Source organism: Calonectris borealis, chromosome 25 (genome assembly GCF_964195595.1).
Source record: "Calonectris borealis chromosome 25, bCalBor7.hap1.2, whole genome shotgun sequence".
Taxonomy (NCBI): domain Eukaryota; kingdom Metazoa; phylum Chordata; class Aves; order Procellariiformes; family Procellariidae; genus Calonectris; species Calonectris borealis.
In genome coordinates, this window is record NC_134336.1 from 2,978,238 (window position 1) to 2,999,754 (window position 21,517).

The 21,517-nt window shown below is 43.7% G+C and overlaps 2 protein-coding genes across 2 annotated transcripts; both read left to right on the forward strand.

Moving 5' to 3' along the window:
- The first annotated feature begins 6,255 nt into the window (after positions 1–6,255).
- ZBTB8A (zinc finger and BTB domain containing 8A) lies at positions 6,256–8,954 on the forward strand. The gene is made up of 3 exons (XM_075173395.1): positions 6,256–7,218; positions 7,722–7,891; positions 8,300–8,954. The coding sequence occupies exons 1-3, from the start codon at positions 6,279–6,281 to the stop codon at positions 8,630–8,632; spliced, it is 1,443 nt and encodes a 480-aa protein (XP_075029496.1). The 5' UTR covers positions 6,256–6,278; the 3' UTR covers positions 8,633–8,954.
- A 6,008-nt stretch (positions 8,955–14,962) lies between these two features.
- LOC142092803 (zinc finger and BTB domain-containing protein 8A-like) lies at positions 14,963–19,850 on the forward strand. Its single transcript, XM_075173270.1, has 4 exons — positions 14,963–15,109; positions 16,227–17,214; positions 18,144–18,313; positions 18,583–19,850. The coding sequence occupies exons 2-4, from the start codon at positions 16,257–16,259 to the stop codon at positions 18,910–18,912; spliced, it is 1,458 nt and encodes a 485-aa protein (XP_075029371.1). The 5' UTR covers positions 14,963–15,109; positions 16,227–16,256; the 3' UTR covers positions 18,913–19,850.
- The last annotated feature ends 1,667 nt before the right edge of the window (positions 19,851–21,517 follow it).

Here is a 21,517-nt window from a genome sequence, read left to right on the forward strand (position 1 = left end):
GTATATATTTTTTCCATTTTTTACATGAAAGATGTGGGGCACTGAACCACTCATCCCCACTCTTCTCTCCTTGGCTCTAAGGGCCATGGGGTTGTTAACATCCTTGGTGAAAAGGACTCTCGCTGTGGGGTGAGAGCTAATGTCAGATGTAAATGGTTCTTCTCTGGGCAAACCTGGGTGTGGGAGAAGGAAAGCAGGAGTGGAGGGCAATCAAGGGAGATGAGAGGTTGTCAGAGAGCTTGCTAGTGATTTGGGGAGAATGAATTGTTTACATCAAGGTCTAAGTGTCAATATAGATGAGCTGTATGCAAATATGCTCACAATTTTAGGTGTTAAGGGAAGCTGGGTTGAAGACAAGAATATGCCTAACAAGTACTTAATTTAATTCTATTGGTACAGAATTAGGAATTCGGGTTCCTAATACAGATGAAGCTACTGACAAATTACGCTGAGATGCTTGTGAGCTGCTGCCTCTGTTAACACTGCCATCAAATCTCAGGCTTTTCCCAAAGTGTTCAGAAGATGGCCTGCTTGGTTACTGTTAGGCGTACTGGCAGATGGAAGATTCCTCCCTGTACTCAACATTTTAGGAGAGTGTATTATGATTTCCTTTTCATTTTGAAAAATGAAGTGAGTTCCTGGAGGCTGAACAAGCATTTGTATTTGTACTAGAAGACAACAAGGATGCGGCTCGGGATCTTCGTGAAGACAACTGAACTACAGAAATCGTGGGTGAGTCTAGTGGCTTCGTCACACGGAAAGCTGATGACAGTAAAGATGACGCCGAGGCAAATGAACTAAAGCCAAGTATAAGCTGGCAGTGTATTAGATGAAAATTGTAATCTCATTCTTAATTCATTTCTGGTGGCCTGCTTATGGTCCCCCTATCTCCAGACCACGCCTGCGTAACTTAAAAAGCCCTTTCATTACGACAGGGATATGGTCTTATCTTGCATACTTTGTATTCCTCAAGGCATTAGGTCCTGTAACACTGAAAAGTTTCCTGACATGGAATGATTAGCAACTCACCTATGAACTACTAAAAATACATATATTTTTATGTCAAGGTTTCTCTAAAGCTTTTAAACAAACAAAACTTTCTCAGAAAATTACTTTTCCTTTAAGAGGTATAATACTATTTTAAAAGCAAAAATTATTGCAAGAGCATGGATAAAAATTCCTGCTGTTCACATTTTGTCATTAAATGCATTTTTAGATCCAGTGCAAAAAAAAAAAAAAAAAAAAGAACAACTAATTAATTCGCCAAGTACGGTACGTTTCTGATCCAATGGAAAAAAATTGCAGCTATTTCTTCAATGGTAGAAAAAGGAAAGAAATTTAGCCCAAGGTTATATGCAATTTTACTTACATTTTCAAAATTTAAAATAAAACGCTTGGTAAATGCATATTACTTTACTCGCACATTTGGGAAAAATCCATGCAACTCCCAACAAATTAATCTTGTGAATCAATGCATGTCAGTCTTTGAACTATGGTACTTCAGTTGTTCTAGGATACGCTCTTGAGATTTCTTTGGCACGAAATATCACTATATATTTAAAGTCAGAAAATATACCATAACTGAAGTCTGTGATTTTTTCAGAAACATTTATTTTAAGGAAAACTGAAATCTTTTAACTGGTGTTACTGTTAATTATATGTGGTTACCAAAACCCAAATAAGGCAATGCAAAATTTATGTTAATGATTTTTGTATCAGCACTAACCATGTCATTTTTTAAAAGTAATTTTTAAATTGTTCTCTAAAAAGCAGACTATTAGTCTTGCTTTGCAACACTCCTCCAGTTGCTGTGAGAACCACCTCCTCTACATAGTTGCCAAGTTTATTCCCGTTGGATAAACTCTCCAAATAATATCTCAACTTCAAGTGGAACTTGAATACATTTCTAGAATCAGTGGATTGTTTGTGATGTATTATTGTGCAAAACAGGATGAAATCAGTCCCTATGTATGAGAAAACCAAAGTCTGTTCCACGGCTGTTCCTAGCTGCGCTGCGCAGACTTGTGGGCAAGGTTTCTGAAGTATTCTGAGTAAAGCACTTGCAACATGTTTAAAAATTCTAATTAAGCTACTCTAGATACCACTGCATTTTTTTAATATATTTTAAATTCTACTACCTGTTTCTAGCAGACGGAGAACCCTTGAAGTCCTACTAATATTGATACAAACTACCAAGCGGAGCACTCTCCGATATACAAGTGAAAGTACCAATTACCTGAAAAGTTAGCTAAGTCAAACAGACCAAATACCTACAAATAGTTCTTTTCAAAAGGAAGTTTTCAGCAGATGAAATAATTTGGGCATGGATCTGAAAAAACTGTGTAGAATGTTATATAAAAAGAGTGCTACCTAGTTGAATTGACAGGCAAAATCAAACTTTAGAGGAACGAATTCAAGCAGTATTAAAACCTGATACTGCAAATGCATTTTCTGGTTTATATTAAACAATCTAAGTGATTGTTTAGTTGTTTGTCTTCTTTATTTCTCAATGCCAGAATCGGTAGTTGAAAGTTTATGTTAGTTGGCAATAAACTAAATACTATGAAATTCCGCAACTTGATTGAGTCAAAATCAGTTGCTCCATGGAAGAATAGGACAAGCAATATTTTTACCTGAATACTCTTCCAGTCTCCTACAATTTGTGGCTTGGGGACTTCTGAAGGCACAGGACATTTTTATATGTAGCTCTCAAGTCTCTCTCACAACCACGTCTAGTATACCCCTGTAACACTCTCAAACATTTCACATCACAACAGCCTATGGCAAGCAGTTCCAGTGCTTAACTACGTTATACATTGTCATGGTTTAACCCCCACAGCTGCTCGCTCACTCCCCCCCACTGGGATGGGGGAGAGAATCAGAAGGGTAAAAGTGAGAAAACTCGTGGGTTGAGATAAAGACAGTTTAACAGGGAAAGCAAAAGCCGTGCACGCAAGCAAAGCAAAACAAGGAATTCATTCACTACTTCCCATCGGCAGGCAGGCGTTCAGCCGTCTCCAGGAGAGCAGGGCTCCATCACGCGTAACGGTGACTTGGGAAATCAAAATGCCATCACTGCGAACATCCCCCCTTCATTCTTCTTCCCCCAGCTTTATATGCTGAGCATGACGTCACATGGTATGGAATATCCCTTTGGTCAGTTGGGGTCAGCTCTCCTGGCTGTGTCCCCTCCCAGCTTCTTGTGCACCCCCAGCCTCCTCGCCGGTGGGCTGGGGCGAGAGGCAGAAAAGGCCTTGATGCTCTGTAAGCACTGCTCAGAAGTAACTCAAACATCCCTGTATTATCCAGTTTTCAGCACAAATCCAAAACATAGCCCCATACAAGCTACTATGAAGAAAATTAACTCTACCCCAGCCAAAACCAGCAGAGCATAGAACCACATCCTCTGGTTTGCTGTGACCCTGCCACCTGCTAGCTTCATTTGCCTTCCTCTGATGCTGGAATAAGCAGTGAACAGACCCTATTGATCCTCTCATGGTTTTATAGATTTCCATTTATCTCACCTGCTTCATTTTTTTCCTAGTTTGGATGTCTCTTACTCTACAGACATTTGTACAAAGCTGTGCCAGACTTTCATCGTTTCCCTTTTCCCTCTCTGAACCATTACAAGTTCCTGCATACACTCTTTGAAATAAGTGACCCCGGGGCTCCATATTGTATTCAATATGCAGGTGTGCACTATTAATTAATGGTAAGAGCTGTGAGAAGCTGGGTGCTTGGGTTGTGTTGCATTACCCTGAAAGGGGAACGATGAGGACAAAGATGCTAATGGTCCTCTGGGCTGACTTTGGAATCAGTCCTGCTAATACACTCTCTAGACTTCGATGTAAAAGCAAGATAAATTACATGAAATTTGCAGGTGACACCAATCAGAGGATGACTACGGATGAGCAATGTGACATGGCTGGAAAAGGCTCGTCAGTTGTAGGTACATCAGATTGAAATGTTTTCAGTTGATAATTAACACCATTGCCCAGTGGACTGAAAAGATTCATGCGAAATACTGTGTAAATTCCAATCGCTTTCATGTTCAAGAATGATTAATTTAAGCTAGTCAGGTACAGAGTGGAGTCTTACGCAAGCAGAATGGGTCTCATGAAATATTTTAAAAGTGTGGCCTGCATTTGAAAGGAGACACAATCTACCAAACTATGGATGTTTATTGAAAAGGGGGAATTAAGGTGGTGAAAAATACTGTTACAATATAAATGGATATAAATTGAATATGAATAAATGTATATGATATACTGGGAGAATGTTTCTAACTATCAGAGGAAAGAGTCTTTAGATGTCCTTCCCATTTTGCTACAGTGGGGAAAGGAACGTAAATTGTTTCAAGATGGAATGTCTTAAGTTTATGGAAGGGAAGGCTAAAAAGGACACAAAGGATACAGTTAAGGCAGAATGGCTCCCATGGGAAAACAAATATTTATGAGAAATAACTGGGGTGTCAAAAGCACAGAAAAGACCCTGGTGGCAAGAAGAGGAAGGAGAGATACCAAACTTCGAGTGAGAGAAGGTGAGGGGTTCAGGTACTAGGATTTCAGACTTTTTTTTTCCAGAAGATAACAGATATGAACAGAAAACAGAAAGATGTTACATCTCCTTTTGAGGAAGCTGCAGGCGCATTAAAGAAAGATTTGGGTCATCAAGGCCCGTGCTATACATAAAGGTGTGAGAAGGAAGCATCTAGGGCATCACATCCCCTCCCGGGCAGCATGTGGGTGTGGGAAGAGGCGAGCCGCCCCGAGTACAGGGCGATCAGGCAGCGGAAGCCGCTGGGCTGCGCCTGCAATCGGTGCGTTGCCCCTTTAATTGTGTCCCCAGCCCTCGGGCGTCTCTGTCCAACGCCCACGTCAGCAAATACCTTTTGTTTCTCTCACGTTCGGGCTTCCAGGGCTCGGGGCTGCGGGACCAGCGCGTCGCCTTCAGCCACCGCGAGCCCCGACGCGGGGCCGGGGACCCCGCATCCACCGCCCGCTCCTCTCGGCTCAGCGGCAGCCGCCCGCAGGACCCAGCCGGTAAGTGGCGGCTCTAGCACGCCGGCAGGCCAGACAGGGCGTTGGGATTTGGGGGCGGAAACGGCCCCGGAGCGAGCCTTGCTGCGAGGGGCAGCGAGCGACGGCCCCGGGCTCCGCAGTCTCCGAGGGCGCGGGGCCCGTGAGCGGCGGCCCGCTGGCAGCTGCCCCTCGGAGCCGATCGTTACTCGGGCTGCACGGCGCTGGGGAGAGACCTACGCGGGCGCCATTTGCAGCCCCGGGCGCGGCTGTGAGGAGCCAGGCGCGGCAACAAAGGGCTGCGCGGGAGTAGGAGCGGGCGGCGGGTGCGCGGCGAGAGGGGCCGCGCAAGGGGGCGGCTGGGGCGCTGCCAGCGCGGGGAGGCTGCGGGCAGCTGGGGCGGGGGCGGCTCGGGCAATGCCGGGCGCCCGGCACCGGGCGGCGGCAGCGTGGCGGGGAGCTCCCGGGGAGCCGGCGGAGCGGCAGCCGGGCTCCGCTAACGCGGGCAGCTGCGGGCTGCACGCCCGGCCCGGCCCGGCCCGGCTCGTTCCCTCGGAGGGGAGCGCGCAGCCGGCCGGAGCGCTGGCGGGCGCTGGTGCCGCGGTCCCCGCGGCGGGAGCGGGGGCGGCCGCCCGCGAAGCCAGGAGGCGCCTCCGCGCTTTGGCGGGCGGGTCCGGCGCCGTCGGGCGTCCCGGGCTCCCCATGGTCGAGCGACCAATTCGGACGGGCGTGCGGGTGAGTGACGGCGGCCTCCGCCAATGCCGGGGGAGCCCGGGCCGGGAGGGCTGCGGCCGCCGGGGCTCTGCCGCCGCGTCCCTTGGGCGGCGAAGGTCCGAGCCCGGCCGGACCGCGGCGATGCGGTAACGTCGGCTCAAGGCACGGACACGGTCCTCCACCGCAGCTGCTGGAGGGCTCCTTGTCTCGTTGGAGAATGTCTGAAGGCTGTGCAGCTGCCAGCGGGTTGCGCACATCCTATCCCGCATCCTTGGGAAGGAGATGCTCCTAGCACACACGTCCCTGCCAAATAATGTGTACTGGTTTATTTGGCTTTTTCATCACACTTTTCTTCTTGGAAAAAGAATGCATGGTTGTGCATATTGTAATTTAAATGTATTTATAGATTTAAATAAATAAGATGATTTGTAAAGATATCTGTAAAATTAGGTCTGGCATCTTTGGCTCAGTTGGACGACGCTGAAGTCGAGAGTCTAATTATTTTCTTTATTTTTTAGAGGGACGCTTCATTTCATCTTTTCTGGAATGGAGATTTCTTCTCACCAGTTTCACCTCTTGCAGCAACTAAATGAGCAGCGCAGGCAAGACTTATTCTGTGACTGCAATATCCTGGTGGAGGGAAAGGTCTTTAAAGCACATCGCAATGTGCTGTTTGCCAGCAGCGGCTATTTCAAAATGCTCCTTTCGCAGAGCTCGAAGGAGGCGAGTCAGCCGACGACAGCCACTTTCCAGGCATTTTCTCCTGACACATTTACAGTTATTCTAGATTTTGTGTATTCAGGCAAACTGTCTCTCACTGGCCAGAATGTCATCGAAGTCATGTCGGCTGCTAGCTATCTGCAGATGACCGATGTTATCAGTGTGTGTAAAACGTTCATTAAGTCATCGCTGGACATCAGCGAGAAGGAGAAGGATCGCTACTTCAGTCTGTCAGATAAAGATGTAAATTCAAACGGCGTGGACCGATCCTGCTTGTACAACGCTGGCTGGAGGGCAGAAAGCAGCCCCCCGCATTCGCACTTAAGTCCAGATCAAGGGACATGTATGATGGGTGGAAACGCTTGGAGCAATTTCAGCTACTATCCGACTTCTCAAAGAAATGCCCAGCAACAGCTGTCCAAACACGAGCAAAGGCAGGATTCCATAAAGAAATCCCGGCACCTGGGACTGCAGCAACCTTCTGACATTCCTCACTATAAATCAAGCAAACTGGAGGACAGGGCTGCCGAGCCCGCTGGCCATATTGCCCAATCTGAGGAGCAAGTTCAGATTGAATCAGAAGTTGAATCTCCTCACGTGGGATACCAGTATGGCCAAGGGTCTGACGTGATACCGAGGAGCTTGGCTGTGTCACAGCAGGAGCATGAATCACCTCGTTCTTCTAGTAAATCAAAGTCTTCAAAAGCAGACGAGCAGTACGCGAGCATGCCCTCAATCCTAGGTGTCATGGGAAGCTGGGCTGAAGGTAAGAGTTGGTTTTAATGCTGTGGGTGCACAGTCGTCTGTGAATTGTCTGTTCTGTCCGTGAGAAAATGCGCCTTACTCAACGAGTGTACAATTGCCAAAAATACATCTGTATTGTCCAGAAATGTAAGTCTGGAAAGTTTAACTCTTATTTTTTATTAATTGTGAACGATTGAAGTACCTGGTTTATTAAAACTAGCCTTGCAAAATACATAATCTTTAGCGTCTCTATACAGCTTCATCTTGCAAATTTAAGTCATGATCTTTTGGGATATTTTTAAGCTCATTTTAATATAGCTAATGGTCCACTCCTTTTCCTTTGTTGCACTCCTGTGTAATTTACAGGAAAACACAAGATCTTCGTGCTTGAAAAGACCTATGATAATTTTTTTTTTTAATAAAAGTGATTTGCTATTTTGCACAGAATGCATTTTTCTAGAGCATTCAATGACTAGACATGTTATGACTTAATTTATTTTTTTTAATCACATTATTTTCTAACAGATGATCTGCCCAGGATGAGGTTCAAGTGCCCATTCTGCACTCATGTGGTGAAAAGAAAAGCAGACCTAAAGCGTCATCTTCGCTGTCATACAGGAGAGCGCCCTTACCCTTGTGAGGCATGTGGGAAAAGATTTAGCAGGCTAGATCACCTAAGTAGCCATTTTCGAACAGTATGTATTTTTAGTAACTGCATGATTTGTTTAATGTGTAAATCTGCCTCAGCATAATTAAACACAGTACAAGTGTATCTGGTTGATATATTGATTCCCTTAAAAGAAGAGGTAATAGAAAATTAATCTGTTTTTGCTGAAGTTGATTTGAAGCATAATTTGTATGAAAGGGGATGAATTTCTTTGTTAATTGATGGCTCGCAAAGGTACTGCTCTATGCAAGTCCTGTAATAGAGCTTAAGTGGGCAATTACAGTGCCTGCAATGGTTTAATTTTTAATGTTTGATGACTGTCTCTCGAAATGAGTTAACGCTACCATTTGACGCTACTTCAGCCCTACTTTTTGTCATCTTAAAAAACACTTCTTTGTGGATCCATTATCAAATTTATTCATTTCAATTTTCCCAGATTCATCAGGCTTGTAAGCCTATCTGCAGAAAGTGTAAACGCCACGTGACTGAGCTAACAGGACAAGTGGTCCAAGAGGGGACAAGACGTTACAGACTCTGTAATGAGTGTTTGGCCGAAGCTGGTATAGACAGTATTCGCATTGACTTGGAGGCTGAAGCACCCCTTGAATTTCCACAAGATGGGGATAAGGATTCCAGGTGGCACTATGGGGAAGACAACAGATCTGATGTGGAGATTGTGGAGGATGGGTCAACCGACTTGGTCATTCAGCAAGTTGATGACAGTGAGGATGAAGCAGACGAAAAGGAAGTAAAACCAAATATTAGGTAGTTGCAAGACAAGAATTAGGAATTCCATGTAAGAGGGAAAATGTACTGTCTTGATCATGAGCCCTCCACCAGCCTGTTGTTACCGTACAGAGACATACTGGTTTCTTTTGAACAGGTCCAGACTTGCATGTATTTATGGACATGCCATTGAGTTCATTCTGAGTTATCAGAATACCCGTACTTTGCTTCATGAGAAAGAATCCATCCTTAAATGAAATACTGGATGAACAAGGAAACTGAAGTACTACATGGATAACTTTTTATAGTAAACAATGGGTCACGTCTCAAAACCTCTTTCAAGGGAGTGAGCTCTAAACACTTTGAAACAAAACAAAAAAAAAAAAGGTCACACAGCACTGTAAATTGCCCACTTTTTAAACTTGTAGAGATGTGGGTTTTATATGTAATATCATCTGGTGGTAAACAAAGTATAAATACCCCACACACCAGAATATAAAGAAAACCTCTCTTCAGTATTCAGAAATGAAGATAATCTTCCACGAAATTTCATGAAGTCTTCATATTATGATAAAGAAAAAAGGTAGCTAATTAAGAAAAAGCATATAAAAATGTTTTAGCACATCTGTCTGGAAAAGCACTTTCTTGTAAAACTTATTAGAATAAGGAGAACCTTTAGCAGATCATTCATTCAAGACCTATTTCTTTACAAGAAAATAAACACATGAATGCTAGTCCTAGTCAACACATCAGAGATAAAATGATTACAAATATGGATCCTTAATTGATGCCCGTAGATGTCTTACTCATTCTGAAAATTGGGAACACAGACTGGGGTATGTTTTAATAAGCACTAGTAAAATACTCTCTTTTTTTTTAAACCTCAAAAGTGCCAGAATGACATGACTGGTAGCCCTGTATCCACAGCATTGCCAGTGGCAGTGTCAGCTTCTCCATGCCAACGTGAAGGAAACAATCCTTACAAGGTTACTTTAGCTGTTGTTTTCCCTCTTCATCCCCCGTTTTACTTGCCAATAACAGTGGCAGAACAATTTGTACAGTATATATACTATATCATTAGAAAGAGAACTGATGAGATTTTCCATCTGAAACCATTGACTGCTCTTGTTTGTATTGACCTGTACTCAATTTAAACTGATGAGTTTTAAGATGGAGTCATTATCAATTTATATATTCCCGAAGTCATTCGGTCACCAAGAGAGTATACTTTGACCTTTTTCAGTCTGTACTATATGCCAATGAGAACAAGATGTACTGGAAGGTCTAGACATCATATTTGTGTAATTTTACCTACAGTTGGACTACAAGAGATGAGATGACTAATGGTGAAGAAAGTTTACTTCTCTAACAAAATAAGCCACTTTTTGTTACTTAGTGAGTTTATCTTAACCAGCACTGTAAACAGGAGAGGAGCAGAAGCATGCTCCTGGGGTGCTTTTACTCTGCATTTACTTGGACAGACCTGAGTATTAATACAGTCTTCATCCTGTGATCATTGAACTCAGTGGGTACAGGCTTAGAAAACTTTAATTTTTTTCTTTTTTACAACTTTGTAAGCATGTTTGGCTGAAACCCGGGATTAATTACAGAGCAATCCCATATATATACTATATAATCTCTTTCCCAGGGACAGCTAAAAAGTCACTATTTTATTTTTATTTGTGTAAAAACTGTATAGCCTTATTAGTATCATCATTACCACAGAGTGCAGCATTTTCATTCCAGGCTGCAGATGGCCAGCCTACGGGTCTCTTACATGACAGCTCGAGCGCTTCCTACTAAGTTCACAGTGTAGGCATTAAGTGCCCTTCCCCTCAGAGGTGCAGCGCTGTCAAGAAGCGGCCTGCTTGTATGTTCTGCGGAGTCGAGGAGTGGTATTTTACTGCTCCTACAAAAATTATCATCCATTGCCTTAGACCTGGGGAGGGGGGCGGAAGGGGGAACTTACAAAACTTGCTGATGACCCATGTGAAAACATCTTTTCCAAACAAGACTTACACTTGCCTCGATTTTATGTTACACTTTGGTCAGCAGTCCACAAAATGGACATGATGTGAAAACAGCTGGTTAATTTCTTGGAGCTTATTACTCCTAACATGCATATTATTAAATGGCTGAGAAATATTCCTGAGCAACCTTAACTAAATCAAATATAGAACAAAGAAATATATAAAAGAATATGGAATGACTTTGATCAAATTTCAAGAGAAAATGCTTGCCGAAATCCAATTTAATAGATTTTTCCGCTTCCCTTTACATTAAACAGTATGCACAATAAATTCTAGGTATTGGTGCCTGCTGTCCCAGAATACAAAGTGGCTGGGATTAGTCTGTGTGTGTGTTTGGGGATGGATTAAGGGGAGGGGAAAATAATCACTCTAGGCCTGAAATCTTAACTGCCAACTGTAAAGGTGAGACTATTAAGTGTTTCTGTAGACTTGGGGGCGTTTTTAGAAGCAAAGGGATTTTTGGATCAATACTCAATCTAATTAGATACCGTAAATCTAAGAATACTGAGGACCAGATGCTTCAGAAAAAGATGTGAAGTGGCTATAAATGGGCCAATGGAACAATCTATCCGTATGAAGACATTTACTTTTTAAATATAGGCAGATTAATTGTTGATATGCCTGGCAAACAAGGGTTTTTACTGTTTTTATGCGTTATTGTTATTCTCATTAGCATAACTAGATATCTGTAGTCATTTTTAAAGTATCTTATTAAGCTTGGAGTTTTAGCTCAAGACTGCAATTCCCACAGGTCAATTATGTTTTGTATTTTTGAAAAGGTTATCATTTGTTGCTTTAATTTCAGTTGTTGTTCCCTTATTTTTGTATTGCAAGACAAGATAAATGTTAAGTGCCTTATATTTTCTACGTCCTTCATTTTACATAGCCAGTCATGTATTTTGCTTGTTTTTCTCTAAATGAAAGTAATCCTATTTGTTTTCTTTTCATCTCCTTGCATTGCCTCTGATGACTGTCTGCTTCATGCTCCTGTTAGGATCACATACCACTCATTAGCAGAAGTAACATTTTCGTTCCTTTCGGGGAGGAAAGCAAAGACCATACAGGGTTGTTCCCACAGAATTTAATTTACCTGACAATAACTGATTTGAATGTGTTGCTTTTCGAACTTTGCCAGGACACGAGTAGGACTTGATTTTATCTTTAAATGCTAGAGACGGCTGTATAGAACTGTACTGAATTCTGCTAATATTGATCCATTCAGATTGTTTCTGTCCTGTCTCTGTACATCCAAATCGCAGTCTGAGAGGTTTAATTGTAGTGCAGCATTGGAACAGGCTGTTCAGAACGCAGCCTCAGATGGTTGTCCTTAGAAGTGTTCGAACTTGGTTAGACAAAGCCACGGCTGATCTGATCTTGGTACTGGCCGCCTTCTTGTGGGAGGTGGGACTAGAGAGAGACATTCACAGCTCCCCTATGACCAACAGTTCTGATTCCTCTCAGATTGGTTTTTGCTTTTTTTTTTTAATTATTTTTTGCTTGTACTTCTTTCATCTTCTTCATGTTGCTTTGAATGCTCTTAAATACTACTTCTTAATGCATGTTTTGATTATTCACTGGTTTCCAATACATCATTCTCTTGTCATTTGCTTTTCCATTCCCTGTTTCATCTAACACTGGAGGGATGTCCACTTCAAGAGACATTCCTCTTGTATACCTCTACTTTCTGTGCAATCCTAGTGTCTTTTTCCTTTTCTCTCCTTTGTCACACAAAGTCTGCCTCTTTGCTTGGCTTGTGTTATTGTTGCGTTTACAAAACCACAGTCAAGAGTGAAGACATAGATTCATCATCCTCTGTTTAGTGTCTCACCTTTAACTATCCTTATTTTCTGACAACTATCTTGCCATCCTTTCAAAGGCTGAAACACTGAATTAAAAAACATTTCTTTCCCCCTTTTCAGATACTTCTTACAGAATTCTACCTGCCACATAAACCTGTGACTTGTGTGATACTTGATTAGTTTTTCTCTTTCACATCATATCCCATTTTTTTGTTTTCCATTAAATTATCTAAACTTCTGTATTTACTGTCCGAAAAAATGACACTTATCCTTATCTTAAAGGTTCAACTGGGTTTTTTTTCCAAGATTAATAATAAAAAAAAAGCAGACCCCAAAAAACAACCTCAGAATGAATCTCCCTTTCCAACCTTTTAGTATATATTCTATTCCAGTTCTAAAGAACTGAGACAAAAAAAAAAGCAAAAATGTTGATTTAGTGTGAGCTTTGAAAATATCTGTACGCCCACAGTTCTCTAGCGGAGGACTGACACTGACTGCTACATGTATCATCCTTCCTTTACTCCTGGCTCTCCAGAAGAAATACTCCATCCTCCAGGATTTTGGGATCCCTTTCAAATTTTCAGGGATAACTTAGAAAAAAAGAAATTTCTGTTGGATATGAAATTATGGAATATACTACATTTCTTCCCTGAAGCATCTGGTCACTGTCATGTTACCCCATTATCTAGCCATGCCAATGTCTACCTTTCTTATATTTTAGTCTCTTAGTCTGCAGAAATACTTGGCTTTGAACTTCAGGTAGCCTACACAGGGGCTAGTACCACAATCTTCAGCCCCATTTATTATTTAAATGGACCTTGATTTAGCTGAACAATGCCTGACTTGCCATCTGGCTACAGCTGAATCAATGACGGCCGGGATCCCAGGATCCCCCTCTGACGATCATTAGCATCTGTCAGCATAACAATGCTGAATGTCTACCTAAAACCTTAACTGCTGAGGGCTAGCAGAGTCAAGATTTGTGTTAAGTGAGAATTACAGCTAAACTAAACTTGTTTAGTTGAATTTATCTTTAAAAAAGGCTTTTTAAAAATTTTATTTTAGTCAAAGCTTTGAAGCTAAAGATAGCAGCAGTCAGACTGGAATTAAGCACATGTGTTTAGGATTTATTTAATGAGTTCACAAATTCATGAGGAACTACTTCAGTGGACTGCTGAGGCCAGTATCTGTGATCTGGTCAAGCTGGCACTGGGCACTTCTAACCATTCATAAAGTAGAGAAATGTAAATTATAATCCATAAAGAGTCCAAATAGTTAATTCTGTATTCCTTTTATTATTTCTACATGAATAAGTACAGCAGAATTTGTAAGAGTAGTTCAGTATTCTAGTATAGGTATTCCAACACTTGCTTCTTGATTTTTCTGGAACATCTCAGAGAAGTCAGAAGTCAATTAGAAGGTTATTATTAGTTGGAAGGTAACATGTACAAGAATGAAATAGAAAAAAATTTCTCTAATTCTGGCCAGAAGGTTGAATTTTGAAGAAGAGGATCTTATAATCATCCAGTCCTTGCCTCCAGACTTGCAATGTACTTTTCCCGTTAGGTATAAATCTGTATCAACAGTCTGTATGTCTGTTGAGTGACGGGAATAATTTGATAAGCCACTAAGAAAAGCTTATAACACCATTTATTTACGAAATATTTTCTATACTATTTAACTTAAAAAAACCCCTTTCGTACTGGAGTTAACATAACCTTTCATCATATTTAACTCTTGAAACACAGAGAGGTGTCTTATTTGGAGCATCAAGAATTTTAAACATAGGAGCAACACAAAATAGCAAATTTTGTAAGGAAAATCGGGGAGGAGTGGAAGGAAAAGGATTTCTGTATCTTGGTTTAGCTGTTATACTAAATTAAACGCTAATGAAGTTCTCTGCCACACTCCAACCTGACACTTTTTACTGTGAAAATGGGAACTGTTCTTTTACCATGTTCTAACTGAGCCTGCTTTCAGGAGGAGACTGTACCAGATGACCTGCAGAGCTTCTCAAATTTATTCAATGATCTCAAGGAAGAAGATTCAAAGTGTCTCATCTTCTAACAGGCACAAGATTGAAAGTGTCTTGTCTTCTAAAAGGCATCCCGATTTGATTTTTTTTCCACACAGAAGGGAAAAAAAAGGACAATCTGTAGTATTGCACTCCCACTTGCAGTACTTTGGTTTGGGATTGTCTCCATTATTTGAATACAAAACTTTCCTGTTATGAAAACGTTGCTATATTGAGTAATACAATATATCCAACGCCACGAACTACAGATATTTCCCATTCAGGTGGCGCCTTCCACATACAAAGATACCTAGACTGGCCTTTAACAATAGCGATGCATTGTCTGCCGTAAGATAGTGGGCCTCCCGGGCAGCATGTGGGTGTGGGAAGAGGCGAGCCGCCCCGAGTACAGGGCGATCAGGCAGCGGAAGCCGCTGGGCTGCGCCTGCAATCGGTGCGTTGCCCCTTTAATTGTGTCCCCAGCCCTCGGGCGTCTCTGTCCAACGCCCACGTCAGCAAATACCTTTTGTTTCTCTCACGTTCGGGCTTCCAGGGCTCGGGGCTGCGGGACCAGCGCGTCGCCTTCAGCCACCGCGAGCCCCGACGCGGGGCCGGGGACCCCGCATCCACCGCCCGCTCCTCTCGGCTCAGCGGCAGCCGCCCGCAGGACCCAGCCGGTAAGTGGCGGTTGTGCTGTACACCGATAGGTCGGACCGGGCGTCGGGGCTGGAGGCGGCTAGGAGCGGGATGCTGCGAGCGACGCCCCGGGCCCCGCAGTCTCCGAGGGCGCGGGGCCCGTGAGCGGCGGCCCGCTGGCAGCTGCCCCTCGGAGCCGATCGTTACTCGGGCTGCACGGCGCTGGGGAGAGACCTACGCGGGCGCCATTTGCAGCCCCGGGCGCGGCTGCGAGGAGCCAGGCGCGGCAACAAAGGGCTGCGCGGGAGTAGGAGCGGGCGGCGGGTGCGCGGCGAGAGGGGCCGCGCAAGGGGGCGGCTGGGGCGCTGCCAGCGCGGGGAGGCTGCGGGCAGCTGGGGCGGGGGCGGCTCGGGCCATGCCGGGCGCCCGGCACCGGGCGGCGGCAGCGTGGCGGGGAGCTCCCGGGGAGCCGGCGGAGCGGCAGCCGGGCTCCGCTAACGCGGGCAGCTGCGGGCTGCACGCCCGGCCCGGCCCGGCCCGGCTCGTTCCCTCGGAGGGGAGCGCGCAGCCGGCCGGAGCGCTGGCGGGCGCCGGTGCCGCGGTCCCCGCGGCGGGAGCGGGGGCGGCCGCCCGCGAAGCCAGGAGGCGCCTCCGCGCTTTGGCGGGCGGGTCCGGCGCCGTCGGGCGTCCCGGGCTCCCCATGGTCGAGCGACCAATTCGGACGGGCGTGCGGGTGAGTGACGGCGGCCTCCGCCAATGCCGGGGGAGCCCGGGCCGGGAGGGCTGCGGCCGCCGGGGCTCTGCCGCCTTCAGGGCCGTGGCTAGGGCGGACTTTCTGGTCACCCGTGGCACTCCCCACAGCAGGAGGGCCGAGTTCTTTTCCTCAGTCTGTGAACCACTCACGTCGTCGTCGATGTAATCTTAACTCTTCTAGGATATGCAGTAATCCTGCTGAGGCATCTTTTCACCTCTTTCAGAGTTGTTAAGTTTCTTCTCTCATGTTCTTATGCAGGGTAGGGGCTGCAGGAGTTTGGAGATGTACTGGGAATGTGATAACGTGCACGATGTTCTTGGCTTTAAAAACAGAGCTCATCTCTTTAAATAGGATTCAGCAGCATTGGTTTAGATTGTCATGATTATACTTGCTTTTCACTTTAGAGCAAGACTCGCCATTACTCCCTGAGTGGAATGGAGATTTCTTCCCACCAGTTTCACCTCCTCGAGCAACTGAACGAACAACGGAAGCAAGACTTGTTCTGTGACTGCAATATCCTGGTGGAGGGAAAGGTCTTTAAAGCACATCGCAATGTGCTGTTTGCCAGCAGCGGCTATTTCAAAATGCTCCTTTCGCAGAGCTCGAAGGAGGCGAGTCAGCCGACGACAGCCACTTTTGAGGTCTTCTCTCCAGAGACATTTATGGTTATCCTGGACTTCGTGTATTCAGGCATATTGTCTTTAACTGGTCAAAATGTGATCGAAGTAATGTCAGCTGCTAGCTATCTGCAGATGACAGATATTCTTAATGTCTGTAAGACATTCATTAAGTCCTCACTTGATATTAATGAAAAGGAAAAGGATCATTACCTCAGTCTTTCGGCCAAAAGTACAAACAGTGAACCTGCCCACCCATCTCTTTATCGGTCAAGAAGGAAAGCAAAGAGCAACCCCAGGCGTTCCTATTCCATTCCAGACGAAAAGACTAATACGGTGAATGAAAATTCCTGGAGTGGTTACGGCAGCTATCTGTCCTCACAGGTAATTCTTCAGCGGGCAGAAACACAGCTATCGAAAAGAGGCAGAAAACAAGGCTCAACGAGAAGGCGCCGAAAGCACCTCGGGCTGTCACAGACCCGTGATTTCGTGCAGTGTAAATCGACGAAAGCTGAGCGGGCCAGCGGAGGCTGCAGCGCATCAGATTCCAGCCACATCTCTCGGGTTAGAGAGGAGGTTGAATATGATGCTGAGAATGATGTTGATCACGATGATTACGGATATAATCATGAATCAGAAGTGATACCTAAGAGGTGGTCTGTTGCTCAGCTAGAACAAGAACTTTCAAGAACTCCCGAGTTCATGGAATTAAAAGCAGAGGAACTGTATACCTCAATGCCCACGATTTTAGGTGTAATGAGTAGTTGGAACGAAGGTAAAAAATACATAGCGTTTTGCAAAGTTTGTCTTTATTTGGAAGAATTCAGATGATCTTTCGGAGAGAATTTGTATGGCTGCATGAAAACCAAAATGATGCCTAGAGCGGGAGATTATTTTCTTGATCTATTCAATTATAGTGCCTAACAGAATGAGAGACTTTGAAGCCAGAACAGGGCATGACCATTAGAATCAGAGAGCTTGGTTCAGGTATTCTGTGAAGTTAAAACAATATATGCCAGATTATTTGGACCCAAGTGGAGTTTAATGAAGCCTCAAGAGCTGTAATTGACTGGGGGACCTGAAGGACTGAATTGCTCTTGTAATGTCTCCAATACCTGGCAGTAATAGATAGACCCAAGTCCTTCATGAGAGAAGGTCCTACCATTGGCGGGACGCTGCATTTCCCTTAAGGTTCAAACCAGCCCAAACTTCATGAGGGTGTGGCCACACTCCATAAAACAGCTAAACTCTTGATGGTCTGACAGCATGTGCCTGAGATGGTGGAATAAAGCTGACAGGTGTATTCTTATGTGTATTCCTTTGGAAACTAATGTACCTATATTTTATTATAGTTGCATATTTTGAAGACTTTGGGCATCCTAGTATATTACATAGAGATTATAAATGTCAAAGCTATGAAGTATTAGCTGATGGAAGAGGCAAATATGATGACTATATATTGTAGCTATGTGTTTATGATCATCTGTGTGTCTAAGAAATACCCTGAGTAAGAAAGAATACGCCCGTTTTACACATTCAATAAGAAATACTGGGTTTGGGGGATTATATTTTGGGATTTTTCCTATTTAGTGACAGACCAGAGGAAAAATGAACTGCTGCTTATTTAAGCTGAAAAATAATCAAACTACTACATAAAGAAAGACTACTGATATTTGACATTTTACCTGTATTTCTCTGTAACAGATGACTTACCTCGGATGCGATTCAAATGCCCCTTCTGTACGCACACGGTGAAACGACGCGCAGACCTGAAGCGACATCTTCGGTGTCACACAGGGGAGCGGCCGTACCCATGCGAAGCGTGTGGGAAAAGGTTCACCCGACTAGAGCATTTACGTAACCACTTCCAAACGGTACGCCATTTCAGCCGGAGATTCAGCCTAGGAAAAAACCGCAAGATGTCATTGGTACCAGCTGTTCAGTCATTTCCAGAACTAATACCAGAAAAGCTTCCTAGCTGCACATCAATTTTAATTATTCATTATTTAAATTGGCAAATTATATTTTTAATTTCATCTTTTAGAATGATTCAGTGAATTTTCTTTTTCTAAAAAAACCAAATAAACTTTAAAAATCTGCTTTTCGATGAACACTGACATTTTCAAATTTTAAATCTCTTTAGATACATCAAGCTGGTAAACTGATCTGCAGAAAATGCAAGCGTCACGTAACTGACCTAACAGGATGTGTTGTTCAGCAAGGAACAAGACGCTACAGACTGTGCCATAAGTGTCTAGCAGAAGCTAATTTTGACAGCATCCCTGACGATTTAGATGCAGAACATTCTCCTGTCTCCTCCACGGGAAACAAACGTTCCAAATGGGCTTTTGAGGAGGAGCAGAAATCAGATGAAGAGACAGCAGAGGAGGAGCCGTATAACTTGGTTGTCCGACATGTTAATGATGGTATTCCAGATGAGGTAGATGAAAAGGTGAAACCAAATCTTAGGTAGATACATTTGTGTATTTGTTACTGTGTATTCAAGATTAAATTACTTGTGTCCTACCAACTAATGCTGGTTTATTACTTTCATTAAAATTAAATATTGCTAAAATTCTATTATGAGAAGCAAAATATGGACTACAAACAAGTTGTTTTTTACTTACAGACATGCAACAGTGTAACTACTAAATATCACCTAGAAAGTACTTATTATGTGGAAACTTTTTAGAAAAATTGGTTTATATTTCATCAAAGACTTGCTCAGAGCTGCTGTTCATAATGAAAGTGTGAACCATTTTACAGTTCTACAAAGATTCTATACTATATAGATTTTTAAAACACAAATATTGATAATTTGCTTTGAAAAAGTCTTACTAAAGTAAGCAGCTAAGAAATGTAAACTACATTTTTGTTGACACTGTAATTAACATGTATATACACTTCAGAAACTTCATAAGAAAGGAGTAAAGAAAACAAGTGGAATTCTTCCTGCTGAAGAACCTATTTACAAGAGCTTTGTTTTTTGAGTGAGCTTACTGCTTCTTATAGTTCAGAAAAGCATGAATAGTTTTAAAGAATGCACACAGCCATACAGAGTAGAATAATGAACACAGCATCTGTAGCGCACTTGGATAGTATGAGTTTGCCTTTTCAGATATGCCGTGTTTTTGTACTGTGAATTTTAAACAAAGATACACTAACATGGTTCCAAGGAAATAAAAGTGCAATCACTGGAAGTACAGTTGTAAGGTTTTTTCCATTTTTTTTCCAGGACTGGTGCAAGATTTGCTTAAACTCCTGTCTATCTTATGCTAAGATAATAAAGAGGACAAGTCCCTTTAATTTCAGTGGGACACTTGTGACTTAGATCATGGAGCTACTTTAGAAAGGCTTTCCTGCTCGTATAAATTTAGGATGCTTAAAGCTGCTTGACAGCATAAAACCATTTGTTTAAGCAACCTTTGTAATTCTGGAGTCTCTTCAGCTTTTCTAATAATCATATTTTTTTCCCAGTCATTTGGGTCAGAGAACCTCTGCTTGCTAAAGAAACTGAAAATACTTAGTGCTAAAATGATGGAAAAAAATCTCAGTGAGAATGTATAGAAGAAACATTCTGACTGAGCAGAGAATGGCATTCACAGTAGAGCCACTGTTTGGTCTCATGTCTCATTTTATGCTATGTTTTCTTTCCAGTTAGCACAATCTGTAGCGTGAGGTTACTGCCAAGCAAGCAAAAATTCCCTATAGAGAATTTGAGAACAGCCATATTGATTCACATCAAGGTTCTCCCTGTCTCCAAATATCCATTAACAGACACCTAGGGAAAAGTGAGAACAGGGCAAGCCTGTATAATAATTCCTTAATGCTCTCCTAAACTCCAGCCTTTTTCAGTTTAGGGATTTTCTTAACTTGGGATTTGTACATTTAGTAACCACCAATGCATGACTTTTCCAAGTACTTCTCCACTCTAACCTTAAACTCATCTAAACTTCTTGCATCAATACTAAGTATCCTTTGGCAAATGCCTCCACAGGTCTAGCGTGCCCTGCGAGTCCCATCTCCTTTGAATCTGGCTCCTAGAACAGCTGCTACCGCGTCTAGCTGATCCCACAGAGATGCACACGAACTCACTATAGCGCTTGCTCAACTAACAGCAAGAAAAGAAGGGTTTGCAGCTTAAGCATGTTTTTGAATTAACTATTTCCATGTAGTTAATTGTCTTAGTGAGCCCCAGCTCAGTCTTAAGAGAGACCACAGTCGCAATGGGGCTCCTGTAACGCAGTGGCAGAACAGAACTTCTTCCAGCAAACACACTGCTAGCTGAGACCTGTCACTCCCACAGCTGTGGAAATGGAACAAGGTCAATTTAAGGCCTGTTGTATAGTAAGTACTTAATAAATATTGAAAAAAATAGATGACTAACACTTACTTAGTTAATTCCAAATGTTTTTCTAGCAAGTTCCTGTTACCATTTCTAAAAGTACAGCAGTTTACTGTGTTACTACAGTCTGTGACTGATGGTATACACAGCGCTTCTCAGCACTTCTACAAAGTTAAATTTCAACTACACAATTTTCTCTTCTCCCAATTTAGAGGGCTGGGCAAAAGGACAGGACTCCCCAGCCGCGGCCCTGCCGGGCGCCCGCCTCCCCAACGGTCCCCGCTGCCTCCTCAAGCTCTGTGGAGAACAAAGCCGCCTCAACTCGACGCCTGATTGGCTAATCGCAGTCGCCTGACCCAACCAGCCAATGAGGTGTCAAAGCCGCTGCCGAGGGGCGGTAGCCGCGCTCTGCTGGGCGAGGGGCCGCGGCGGCGGCAGTGCCCGCCCGCGCGCCCTGGCCCTCACCTCCCGGTGGGTCCCGGCGGTTTGCCGTGCTGAGGGAAGGCCGGGAGCCGTGCGTTTCGAGCGGCGCCAGCAGGCGGGCCCAGGCCTCGCTCTTCCTCCACAGCGCCGCAGTGTCCGGCCTGTTGCCGTAGTGGGCATGTGCTGGAGCCCTGGGGCTGCTCCTGAGGAGGGGAGAAAACCCAATGTGTGAAAAATAATACTGATTTTTGTACCATCGAATAGGCGAATCGTCATTCTTATCTACAAAAAAGTCTGCTCACCTTAGCAG